Source organism: Balaenoptera ricei, chromosome 14 (genome assembly GCF_028023285.1).
Source record: "Balaenoptera ricei isolate mBalRic1 chromosome 14, mBalRic1.hap2, whole genome shotgun sequence".
Classification (NCBI taxonomy): Eukaryota; Metazoa; Chordata; class Mammalia; order Artiodactyla; family Balaenopteridae; genus Balaenoptera; species Balaenoptera ricei.
The window spans coordinates 93,568,631-93,581,295 of NC_082652.1; the positions used below are offsets into that span (position 1 = coordinate 93,568,631).

At 51.4% G+C, this 12,665-nt stretch overlaps 1 protein-coding gene across 17 annotated transcripts in view; it reads left to right on the plus strand.

Moving 5' to 3' along the window:
• The window catches only part of ATP9B (ATPase phospholipid transporting 9B (putative)), a 258,697-nt gene that overhangs the window by 221,702 nt on the left and 24,330 nt on the right, over positions 1-12,665 (plus strand). For all 17 annotated transcript variants that reach the window (XM_059895083.1, XM_059895079.1, XM_059895076.1 and 14 more), the window contains 4 exons: positions 8,612-8,773; positions 9,465-9,557; positions 11,582-11,665; positions 11,784-11,954. In XM_059895083.1, the coding sequence (XP_059751066.1) occupies positions 8,612-8,773; positions 9,465-9,557; positions 11,582-11,665; positions 11,784-11,954 (510 nt within the window). The remainder of the gene's footprint in view (positions 1-8,611; positions 8,774-9,464; positions 9,558-11,581; positions 11,666-11,783; positions 11,955-12,665) is intronic.

The window sequence follows — 12,665 nt, forward strand, 5'->3', positions numbered from 1 at the left end:
CGTGACCCTCAGGAGCAGGACAGAGCGTGAGCCACACAGCCTGCCATGAGTATTGACTGGCAGCTTTTCCAGGCGATCAGGTTCACGTTATGTTCATAATTCTATTAAATTATAACAGTGATGGTAGTACCACAATTGAAAATGAAGACATGTCGGTGATCGAATTATGATTTATAAAGTACACGGTAAAAAATGTGTCCCTGGAGCATAGCTGAGAGCTGTGCGGGTGTAATCGCTAACATGGTAAAGGAAACGTCTCCCAGGCTTTCCAAGATTGATAGCACAGGGCTTCCCTGGTGGCACAGAGCTTAAGAATCCGCCTGCCAATGCAGGGGACACGGGTTCAAGCCCTCATCCGGGAAGATCCCACATGCCGCGGAGCCACTAAGCCTGTGCGCCACAACTACCGAGCCTGCGCTCTAGAGCCCGCAAGCCACAGCTGCTGAGGCCCGTGTGCCTAGAGCCCATGCTCTGCAAGGAGAGAGGCCACCGCAATGGGAGGCCCGTGCACCGCCACGAAGAGCGGCCCCCGCTCGCCACAACTGGAGAGGGCCCACGCACAGTGGCGGAGACCCAACACAGCCAAAAATGAATAAAAAAATAAAATAAATGTAAAAAGGGAGAGAAAAGGAAACTTTGATTTAAAAAAACAATGATAGAACAGAAATTTCTGAATAATGGAATTACAGAGAAAATTAATAATAAAATCTTACCCCGCACGAGTTACTTAGCATGGAGAAGCGTGAAAGCATAAACCAATTGCCTGTGACAACAATTACCCAAGTGTGTTACTAACTTGGCCTCTGGATGAGATTTAGCTTAGGCTCCCACTTAGATACGTAATTTTTACACTCACATTTTAATTATTTTGACCTTTGTATTATTGTCAATAATCACATTGTTAGAAATGTCTTAAAGCTAAGTTAGAGAAATAGTCATTCTTACATGGCCTGTACCATCACTGACAGCATCCAAAGGAAACAGGAAGAGGTGGCACCTCCTCTGCCCCTTCCACTGGGAGGGCCACACCGATGGGGAAAGCAAGCAGCAGTGTGTTAACTGCTCCTGAGATGAATTCTGAGTCAAAGACCTAAAAATTCCACCCGCCCCCAGCAGCTTTCTTCTTCTGTTAGAAGGACCACATGTAGCGGCAATCTGACCCAATACGGGGATAACGTCCCAAGAGGGGCCATGGTCAGGGGAGGCCAATGGTCAGAAGCAGCCTCCGTGTGAACACCGAGCATCTCCCGCTCAGACACCACCTCCCGGGAGTGGTCAGCAGATGGAAGCTCCACCTCCACCGGCTCATGTGTTAGGCAGTGCCTTGCAAATCAAACCGGGGCTGTGCACTGGTAAAAAGAAATGAAACAAATGAGGTTGGCATCCAACTAAGAAGTTTAGAAGAAAAAGGCAAGACCAAAGGAAAGTAGGAGAAAGAAAAGATAAAGGAAAACGTGAAAGTAACGATTGAATAAGCAGTAAATTCAAAAGCTGATCCTTTGAAAGGTAAATAAAAATGGAAAAACTGTTGGCAAAAATAGTATATAATACAAAACAGTGAATGCAGACTAAGAATACACACATAAAATTATGCATATGAAGAGTGTATAATAGATGAGCTTAAATTTTTATGAGACTATATTAAAACACAGCCCAAATGCTATTATTTTTGAAAACCTCATTAAATAACCATGTTCAGGAAAAATATATATTAGCAAAATGGAGTCTAAAGAACTACATTAAACCTGGGTAGACCAGAAAAGAGGAAGAAACAAAACTGTCTCTTTTGTTTTAATAGATGATATGATTGTCTCCATATAAAATCCCAAAAAGGCTCTACCAAAAATTTAACTCTCTACTAAGATTTAATAAGTGAGTTTACCGGGCTTCCCTGGTGGTGCAGTGGTTGAGAGTCTGCCTGCCAGTGCAGGGGACACGGGTTCGAGCCCTGGTCTGGGAAGATCCCACATGCCGCGGAGCAACTAGGCCCGTGAGCCACAACTACTGAGCCTGCGCGTCTGGAGCCTGTGCTCCGCAATGGGAGAGGCCGCGATAATGAGAGGCCCGCGCACCACGATGAAGAGTGGCCCCCGCTTGCCGCAACTAGAGGAAGCCCTCGCACAGAAACGAAGACCCAACACAGCCATAAATAAATAAATTAAAAAAAAAAAATTAACTGCTTCCACTTGTGTCCTCTTTATTAAAAAAAAAAAAAAGTGAGTTTACCAAAGTTGTACATTATGATATCCATATACAAAAATTACTCATATTTGTATATACTAGCAATGAGCAATTAGAAATTGACATTTTAAAATGTACCATTTATAAAGCACCAAAAAAAGCCCCTCCAAAAAACCATGAAATGCTTAAGGGTAGATCTAACAAAATATGTATAGGATTTGTATGCTGGGAAGTGTAAGACAATGAAGAAAAATCAAGGACAGTCTGTATATGAGAACTATATTGTGCACATGGATTGGAAGACTTTCTGTTACCAAGATGTCAGTTGATTTTTTTATAAAGATGCCAAGGAAATCCAGTGCAGAAAGGATGATTATTTAAATAAATGAGACCCAGAACATTTTTTTTAACATCTTTATTGGAGTATAATTGCTTTACAATGGTGTGTTAGTTTCTGCTTTATAACAAAGTGAAGCAGTTATACATATACTTATATCCCCATATATCTTCCCTCTTGCATCTCCCTCCCTCCCACCCTCCCTATGCCACCCCTCTAGGTGGTCACAAAGCACTGAGCTACTCTCCCTGTGCTATGTGGCTGCTTCCCACTAGCTATCTATTTTACATTTGGTAGTGTATATATGTCCATGCCACTCTCACTTTGTCCCAGCTTACCTTTCCCCCTCCCTGTATCCTCAAGTCCATTCCCTAGTAGGCCTGTGTCTTTATTCCCATCTTGCCCCTAGGTTTTTCATGGCCTTTTTTTTTTTTTTAGATTCCATATATATGTGTTAGCATACGGTATTTGTTTTTCTCTTTCTGACTTACTTCACTCTGTATGACAGACTCTAGGTCCATCCACCTCACGACAAATAACTCCATTTTGTTTCTTTTTATGGCTGAGTAATATTCCATTGTATATATATGCCACATCTGCTTTATCCATTCATCCGATGATGGACACTTAGGTTGCTTCCATGTCCTGGCTATTGTAAATAGAGCTGCAGTGAACATTGTGGTACATGACTCTTTTTGAATTATGGTTTTCTCAGGGTATATGCCCAGTAGTGGGATTGCTGGGTCGTATGGTAGTTCTATTTTTAGTTTTTTAAGGAACCTCCATACTGTTCTCCATAGTGGCTGTATCAATTTACATTCCCACCAACAGTGCAAGAGGGTTTCCTTTTCTCCACACCCTCTCCAGCATTTATTGTTTGTAGATTTTTTGATGATGGCCATTCTGACCGGTGTGAGATGATATCTCATTGTAGTTTTGATTTGCATTTCTCTAATGATTAATGATGTTGAGCATTCTTTCACGTGTTTGTTGGCAATCTGTATATCTTCTTTGGAGAAATGTCTATTTAGGTCTTCTGCCCATTTTTGGATTGGGTTGTTTGTTTTTTTGATGTTGAGCTGCATGAGCTGCTTGTATATTTGGAGATTAATCCTTTGTCAGTTGCTTCATTTGCTAATATTTTCTCCCATTCTGATGGTTGTCTTTTCATCTTGTTTATGGTTTCCTTTGCTGTGCAAAAGCTTTTAAGTTTCGTTAGGTCCCATTTGTTTATTTTTGTTTTTATTTCCATTTCTCTAGGGGACCCAGAACATTTGAACAGCCGTATGCAAAAAGAGCCTAAACTAATCTCTCTCACTCTTACAAAAATTAACTCAAATTGGTCAGAGACCTAAATGAAAAACCAAAAGTATAAAATTTCTAGAAGAAAACCTTTGTAGGCTTGAGTTAGTTAGGCAATGATTTTGTAGGTCACAAACAGTACAAATTGTAAAAGAAAAAAATTGATAAACTAGACTTAAAGGTAAAAATCCTACGTTCTTCGAAAGACATTGTTAAGAAAATGAAGACAAGCCACAGATTTGTAGGATATGTTTGCAAAATGCATATCTGATAAATGACTGGTAACCAACATAGATAAAGAACTCCCAAAACTCAATCATGAGAAAACGACCGCTCTGTTTAAACAGAAGCAAAAGATTTGAACAACTACATCACCAAAAACAGATGTGAATGTTGACTGTGTAAAGCCACAAAATAGCAAGCCTTTGCGCTTCGTTGGGGTGACTGGCCTTTTGCATGTGAAGAAATGGTTAGTTTAGAGGTGAACTAGTAATCCCAGGGTGAGAATCAGGTTTCTTACGCTCGAAGCCCAGATCACACTGGACTTACTCTTCATCCCCGTCTCTTCCCGGGACCTAGGAGACCGCCTCACACAAGCCAGCGCCCAGAAACTACTCCGTCTGTGTTTTCACGCCTGTCTTCAGTGTCCCGTTGAACTTCCCACTGTTAAATCACCTTAAATCAGTGATTGTTAGTTCTCGCTGATTCAAGAAATGTCTTGTGCTGGTTCCTGAGGGTAGAGCAGTGAGCCCAGCAGGCGTCGGGGGTCTCGGGGCTGCGGGAGGCCCGGGTGGGGGACGTGTCAGTGTGGAGGGAGGGGGAGGCACAGCGGAGAGAACGGGGGGTTTGGGGGACGGTGACGGGGAGCCGGCGGGCAGCCCCGGCGAGGCTGGAGGGCGGCTGGTGGCGTGTGGCCGCAGAGGCCCGGGAGGCCGGCGGGGTCGTCCCAGGCCATTCGCAGGCTCGCTCGCTGTTGTCCGGCTCCGTCACTGGATGGTCGGCTCGGTCACGGGGGACCCCGAGTGGGCTGCTCTCAGCGGGCCTGCGCGGGGCTTCCAGGGGAGGCCTTGGCCGGCAGAGCCTCCACTCCTCGCTGTGCTCTGGCCGCCTGGCGAGTCTCCACCCTCGGCAGCGGTGCTGTTCGTTTTGCTGTAGGGGCGGCGTCATGCTTTCAAGACGTGTGTTTGGTCTAATTGCTTAAACGTCCTCAGGAAGAAAATAGAGTCAAACTGCCCATTCCTTAGAAATTTTCCTTCCTCTGATTTCGACGTTTAGTATCACTGGGTGTAAGTGACTCCTCAGAGCCTTCTGAAAGGAACACCTCTAATTTATTTCGGACGCACAGAGGGAACAGCCCGCATCCTGACTCGCTTTCCCCCAGCCCCGCTGCACTCCAGGGCCAGGTGGCAAAGCTCAAAGCCGCAAGGGGACCCTCCGGTCGCCGTGGGCATCGTGGCGGGCTCCACTGAGGTGCCGAGCGCGTGGCGGGAAGTTCTGCATGCTCGCGTCCCCCCTTCGTGGCTGCTGGCTTATCAGTCTGTTCAGAAATGTTAAATTTTACATCGCCAGAGAGAATCCTGCGCAGCGCTAAGCGACTGACGTTAGACGAGAACTGAAGCGTCCATCGCGTCGAGTGCTTGAGCGCTTTTCTCCTGGTTGGCATTACATAGCGAAACTTGACATGCTTACTGACCAGGAACAGCTGTGCCGACGCTGGGCTAGGCAGCAGAAGCCCAGCGGACTTCTCTGACACGTCGCTGCCCCCAGTGGGTTATGAAACCAAGCATAAACTAAACAGTAAACAGGTGTGAGTCACCAGATAGAGAAACCCGGGTCCTGACTGCAGCGGGACCCAGTGAGATGAGAGTGTGTTCGCAGGAAGATGCAGTCTGCAGGTCAGAGTGTAATAGTAGCCTTTCACTGTGTAAACCGAAAGCGAACCTTGGGGTCTTGGGTCATCTGCAGACACAGAGAGGTCGTATAGAAATAGTATATGGAGTTTCACTTTCGCTTTACATTTGCACTGGGGTTGCAGAGTTGTTGACTTGCCCCCTCTCGACGTGCTGACGTCCAGGTGTCTTCTTTTAGTGCTGTAGTTTGGAGTATATCACTGATGCTCTGAATTATAGTACTGTATCCTCGTGGTGTCATGTTAGGATCCCGGCCTTCTTCAGGATCCTAGTAACGCGCTGGAAAGCCAGGGCATGCGGCTTCTAATTCGAGTTCCACGGTGACTCACTGTGTCACATTTAATGCGTTCGTGGGACCCCAGAACTGTCAGGGCCCCTAGAAAGCTGATGTCATCCGCCCTGTAAGCCAGCGCTCGACTCCGGCATCAGGAATATTGACAGGCGTCTCCACTGCTGCCAGCAAACCAGGACGGACTGGGAAGGAGCCGTTTCAGTGGACACTGGCACGGGGGTCAGGAGTCCTGCGGGGGCCCGGCCTTCAGAGCTGGCTGCGCTCACGTGTCTCGTGGAGACCCTGGTTGCGGCCTCGTGGACTGGTTGTGACGCCCCGCTGCCGGGCGGGACGGTGGCCACAGCCAGTGTCCCCTTGGGCAGCGGGGCGGGAGCGTCCACCGCGGGCGGCCTTGCCGCGGCCTTGGCCGCTGGGCTGTCGGGCCGTCTGGTGCTGCGTTGGTCTGTTCTCTCCTTTGCTGGAAGCTCCCGTGCGTGAGTGCCGCCCCCTCGGGCTGCCCAGCTGCGGGGAGGACGTCCCTCCTTCGCCTCTGCCTTCTCTGTCCGGGGTGGGCTCTCACTCCCAAGCTGGCCTGGCCCACCTGGGCTTGGGGGCCGGGCTCGAGCCGGGGCTGTTTGCTGGCGGTTGATGGACGCGCATCCTGGGCCTGGTCGGCGCAGGGCTCCCTCGAGACGCCAGCTGCAAGTCTGGGGCCCCAGGACCCCCCTCAGCGTGACCCTCACTCCCACTCCTGCTTCTCCGAAGTTGCCATAACCTGTTTATCACAGGCCGACGCTACCATGTAAACTTCTTAAAATACCAAAAGTTTTTATAAGGTGAATTCCGATGTATTAGACGAAATTGTAATTTAAAACCGTATAAAAAGGTATGTGTCTTTACTATTCTGAAACAGTAGTCCCGCTTGGCTGTTTAGGTCCTTTGCAAAATCCTAGAAAATGTTTGGGAACTAAAGTCACCCTGTCCGGGAGAGGCTGGGTACCATCTGTCCTGGACCCCTTTCAGGGAAGCCACGTGGGAGTGTGTGGGGAACCAGGCACCAAGGGACCGGCACAGGCGGCTTAAAGTGTCGCCCTCGGCTCTGCCCCAGGGCACCCCCGCCCCACGGGCGCCCCTGCAGCCCCAGAAAGTGCCTCGCGCTGGCTCCGTCTGCCTCGCTGTCTTCGGACGCTCTGTCCACCCGCAGCATGCCACCCACCCCACAGTGCCAGACGCTTGACAAGCTTGTCGGGACTTTTCTGCAGTTATATTTGTGGGAAATTACTTGGAAAACATCATTTTTAAAGTGATTCCCGCTCTGCCTAAATGGCTTACGTGAGGAAGGGTGGAGGGTGAAACCCTGACGTTGAATTGATCATCAATGTGCCAAACGCCCCACGGGTGGGTCAGACCTCAGCATAACCCTGGGAGGTCGTCACCATCTTATCGACGAGGAGACCGGGGCTTAGGGGTGCAGCCTGTCACCCAGATTCATGGAGCTGGTACACGGCACTCGAGGATTCCGACCTGAGCGGTCTCACCTCGGCACCAGAGCTGCTGAGGATCTCGTCAGACGGGAGATTTCAGGAATGACTCGGATAGACGAGTAACATCTGCACACTAGACAGAATTTAAAAGGCTCTTGAATGATATGACTTCTCAGAACCCCAGGTCAAACGCTGAAAGCACAGGTGGTGGAAGGCACTGCAGGCGAGGGCGAGGCGCCAGGGTCAGGAGAGGCCCAGAGCCCCCAGGGGGAAGGAGCCACTGCCCGCCGGCCGCGGGGTCCTCACCTGCACGGCGGGGTCCTCACCTGCACGGCGGGGTCCTCACCTGCACGGCGGGGGCAGCACGTCATGAGTTTCTCGCAGTGAGGTTGCTTTTAAAGACAAACTGATTTTTTTTCTGAAAACGCTTATTGTCATAAAAATTACTCTTCATAAATGGTGAACTTTAAAAATTACTTTTCCGCTTAAGATTTTTACGTTTAAATAATAAATGATTGTAAGTAAGAATACTTTCTATTTTGGGGCCCTTGCCACATGCCAGGGAGCCTCCTTTGATCGTTTCCCCTTTAGAACAGTTTGCAAATACATCTTCCACAGAACGGGCGGCTGAGCCTCAGTACGCAAAGGGCCAGGTCACGGGGCTTCCAACTGTCGGAGTCGGGCTTGGCGCCCGGGCCCGCCCTCCCCGCAGACGTGCTGACCGTGGAGCCCCCAGTCGCCAGTTGGTCCGCGATTGAGGCACACGAGGGATTCAGGGCGTCACTGTCGCGGGCGTCCTCGAGCCCAGCCCCGCCTGCTCTCCGAGCCGCGCAGCCCGGCGGGCGCTCCGCGTAGATCTTAAACCCTGGCTGTCGGCCGCTAGTAACACAAATCGCAACCCAAGTGTGCTCACCAGCGGCCTTTATCTTAGACGGCAAGACCAAGGCCCTCTGTCTCGCCGCGTATCGCTTTCCTGTAACGAATACTAGACGCGGCCTCAGAAACGGCAGGGCCTGGACGTGGTCGGTTTCGTCTCTTGGTGGCATCTCGGCGAGCTCACTGACCGCTGGCCTGATGCCCCCTCCCCGGGGAGCGAGGGGCCTCACGTCTCACTGGTCTCCCGCAGGTGGCCCTGGTGCAGTGGACGGAGAGTGTCGGCCTCACTCTGGTCAACAGAGACCTCACGTCCATGCAGCTGAGGACCCCCGGCGGCCAGATCCTGACCTACTGCATCCTGCAGACCTTCCCCTTCACCTCCGAGAGCAAGCGGATGGGGGTCATCGTCAGGGTACGCTGGCCTCTGTCCCCGAGGTGGCCGCCTGCTCTGGTCACTGTGAGGTCACTGCAGTGGCCTCTCAAGGCTCACTCCAGGGCTGTATGCTCGTCACAGTGTTCTGTGATAATAAAATCCAGACTGATCATTCATGCCGAGAAGCTGGTGTGGCTCTAATAGTCATGCTTTAAAACGGCTTTCCTAAGACGGCTTAGGCAGAATAAGTAGAAGATGTTCATGAAGTTTTGAAATCAGCTCGAGCTGCTTTGTTTTCCACAGCAGTAGCAGCCAAAGAGTTTACCTGAAGAATGATTTATGACCATAAAGTTGCTAAAATATACCCCTGTTAAATTTTTTGTAGCGAATACCACAAATACATCTTGCAAGCTGGCTAAACTAGGAAGCTTATTCACCCAAGCTCTGGAAATTTGAGAGAATTTACCTTGCAGTCCAAGGCGTATATTCATTTACAGATGTTATTTCAAAACCCTCAGCACAGCATCTTGAGAGCCACAGTTATGCTCTCGGTTCCTGGTGGCCGGAGCATCTAGGGAGGACACAGCCCTGCCTAGAAGGTGTCTGAGTAACTCACCCGGGGGAGTGGGTTCACGGAGAATTGCCCTCCTGGTGCGTTCCCGTTAGAGCGGCCCCCCAGTAGCCGCAGCGTGGCCTCAGCATGTCTGTGTTCACTCCCGTCTTGTTACAGGACGAGTCCACGGCAGAGATCACGTTCTATATGAAAGGTGCCGACGTTGCCATGTCCACCGTCGTCCAGTATAATGACTGGCTGGAGGAGGAGGTATGAGCTGTCCACATTGTGCAGATGCTTTTCCAAAACTCAGGGCAGTGACAGAAGCACGGCATCCTTTCTCCGACTTGTAGGTGCTTGCTGGTGTCACTGGAGTGAATCAAGATGCCGGGTTTCACACCAGACACCGTCGGTTCATAAAGCAGAGAGGATAGAGTGCTGTAAATTATAAATACTGTACTTTCTGTGTGAACAACTACTATTTTTGGTTTCTGTGTGAATACGTGTAGATGTGTGCAAGTGGGTCCTTATGAAGAATATTTTGTTTATTTTGGTGAAAAAATAGAAAGCACCCCTAATCATTCACTAAAATATTCTGAAATAGTATTGTGCATATAACCAGAGTTATATTTTAACATATTTATTTTGTAACCTAAATTATTTACCAGGATATTTTAGTTAGAATTTAATTCTAATACGTACATAGGATTCACTTTAAACGTGGAGATAAGATCTAAATATAACCAATCCTATATTTTCATCAAATGCTCCCTGAACAAATACGATTTGTATTTAGCTTCATGAGATTATTTGTTGTTTACATTTATGTATTTGTAAAAACTTAGATTTCAGAGTAAAACTAAACCGCTGAATTTATGAGCGTGACCCCCTTCACTGTGTGCATGTTGTCGGTGGGGCTCAAGCGTGTCCACCCCGCTTCGGGCCGGGAGTCTGTCAGTCCAGGGGCCACAGCCCACGTCCACGACGGTATTGGCAATATGAATCAATAGCTCCTTCAGGCACTGGATTTAATCAGGGACATGAATAAATTAAATTCCCTGAAGACCTAGTAAAATGCCATAAAAATTACTTTGGGTCATAATGATGTGCAATTAATTATAAAATCCTTGTTTAATTTATTTAGCTTTATGGGGTCAAATCGATAAATGTCTTGCAACAGACAGATAATGTCAGACTGTTTTTCACAAAGATAACTTTATTAAAAATCCTTTGTGCATTTATTTCCAACATGGTAGTTTCTCCCATGGACAAATCTTTCAACACCCTCCCACCCCACTCTTTGTTGTTAATACTCTTGTCGTGGGGAAGCCTCTCACTTTATTCAAACGCCAGCAGGTACTCAGAGCCTGAGTTCACAGGGGGCTGTTCTGTGTCACAGAAGCTCCCAAGCTGGATTCTTGGTTATCAGCGTGTGTTCCCCAAATACTAAAAGAACAAAACACACCTCCACTGTCCGTCCTGCGGCGGAAAGGGCGACTTTGTAAAGCCTGCAGTGTGAGCTCATCCTCTGCGTGGACGCGATACCCGCGAGCCGATGCGGCGGCGCCTGGGGGGCAGCTCCTTCCTCTCAGCGCAGGGCCCCCTCTTTGCCCCCAGATGTGTGTTTGTTAGAAACGAGACGGAGCTAGGATTGGGGAGCAGGGCGGTACGAAGGGGCACCGTGGCGTCGCCCGCCGGGCCCCAGGATCCGCGGGCCACGGCGAGTGCGGGGCTGGCGCGCGAGCGGGGACCTCTCTGCACCCGGCCTGGTGTGTGACAGCGGGCGGCAGATCAGGTCTCCCCGGCGGGTTAGAAAGGAACCCCAGAGACTCGGGATGGTTTATCCTGAGGACGTGCCTGCGGACGTTACCAAGTGCAGTGAACGAGCTTTGCCGTGACCCGGGAACGGGGGCCTCTGCCCTTGAACGGACGGGGCCGGGCGCGATGGACGCGCGTGGAAGTGTGTCCCCGGGCCGGGCGGAAGTCCCCTGGTATCGCTGATTCCGAAGGGCGGCGGTCGGACGCTCCGAGTCCCGGCTCCCTCGGTGGCCGTGACGGCCGCCTGCACGGCTCGGGTGGCCGTGTCTGTGTCGCGCACACGCGCAGGCCGTCCCGCTGCCATAGTGGGGAGAGAGCCGTGCCCGGCGGTCGGGAGGCGCAGGGGCCCCGGGTCGGGCCGGCCGCTCCCGCCCTCCCGCGGGGATGTGGGTCTGGCGGGATGAGCTGGCGGAGGACGTGGCCGTGACTGCAGGGGGCGGTGGCCGGGCCGCGTGTGACCTGCCTCTCTCTTGCAGTGCGGCAACATGGCCCGCGAAGGCCTGCGCACCCTCGTGGTGGCCAAGAGGGCGCTGACGGAGGAGCAGTACCAGGACTTCGAGGTGAGCGGCCGGCCTCCCGCCGTGGCCTCGGGGAGACGGTGCGCACGGGGGCGGCGCCGCGGGTGTCCCCGCCTCGGCCAGCCCTGCGCGAGTCACAGCACCGCCCGCCTGTCCCCAGAGCCGCTACAACCAGGCCAAGCTGAGCATCCACGACAGGACGCTCAAGGTGGCCGCCGTGGTGGAGAGCCTGGAGCGGGAGATGGAGCTGCTGTGCCTGACGGGGGTGGAGGACCAGCTGCAGGCGGACGTGAGGCCCACCCTGGAGATGCTGCGCAACGCGGGCATCAAGGTACCGCGAGGCAGCGGGCGCCCCCTGGAGGTGGTGCCGTGAGACCCGCCCGGGGTGGAGGGTGCGAGGGCCTTGGTGAGCGGAGGGCTCTGCGTGTCCGCGGACACCCGCCCCGGGGGCTGCGCCCGCCCGCCCATCACCCAGACGCAGCGGCTTGGGCGGCTCTGCGCCCGCCTTCCCGGCGGCCGTCTGTCCTCCTCGGCTGCCTTCCGGGCCGCGGGCGGGCGTCCTCACAGCCGCCGGAGGCCTGTCCCGGCCGGAGCTGCTCCCCAGGCAGCCTTTTATCCGCGCGGGGAGGTTTTCCCCGTAGGCCGCGTGATGCTCCCTGCCTGACCTACTGACCTACTGTCCTGCTGTCTTTTCCTAACGGTTTGTCCTCTTCGGGTCCAGGGGAGATTAGCACGTTGTGGTGTAAGTTTTAGTTCTCAGGAAACTGCTTTCTTGCCTTACTTACCTGTGCTCTCACTGAAGCTGAAGTTCAATTACAGATGGCTGAGAAAATGCATTTCAGTGCTGCCTCAGGGACTGAGAGTGAAAAAAGTACAGCTTGCTTTTAAAAGAAATACTTGTGTCTGACTGGAGCAGAGAGAGAGGGAACTGGAGGAAACTGTCAGAAGGCAAAGCTGTGGCCGGCTGCAAATAACAATACACTCAGCACGTTCTGATGAGGGCACCGTGACGGGCACAGCAGGGGGGTCCCTGCCGTCCAGG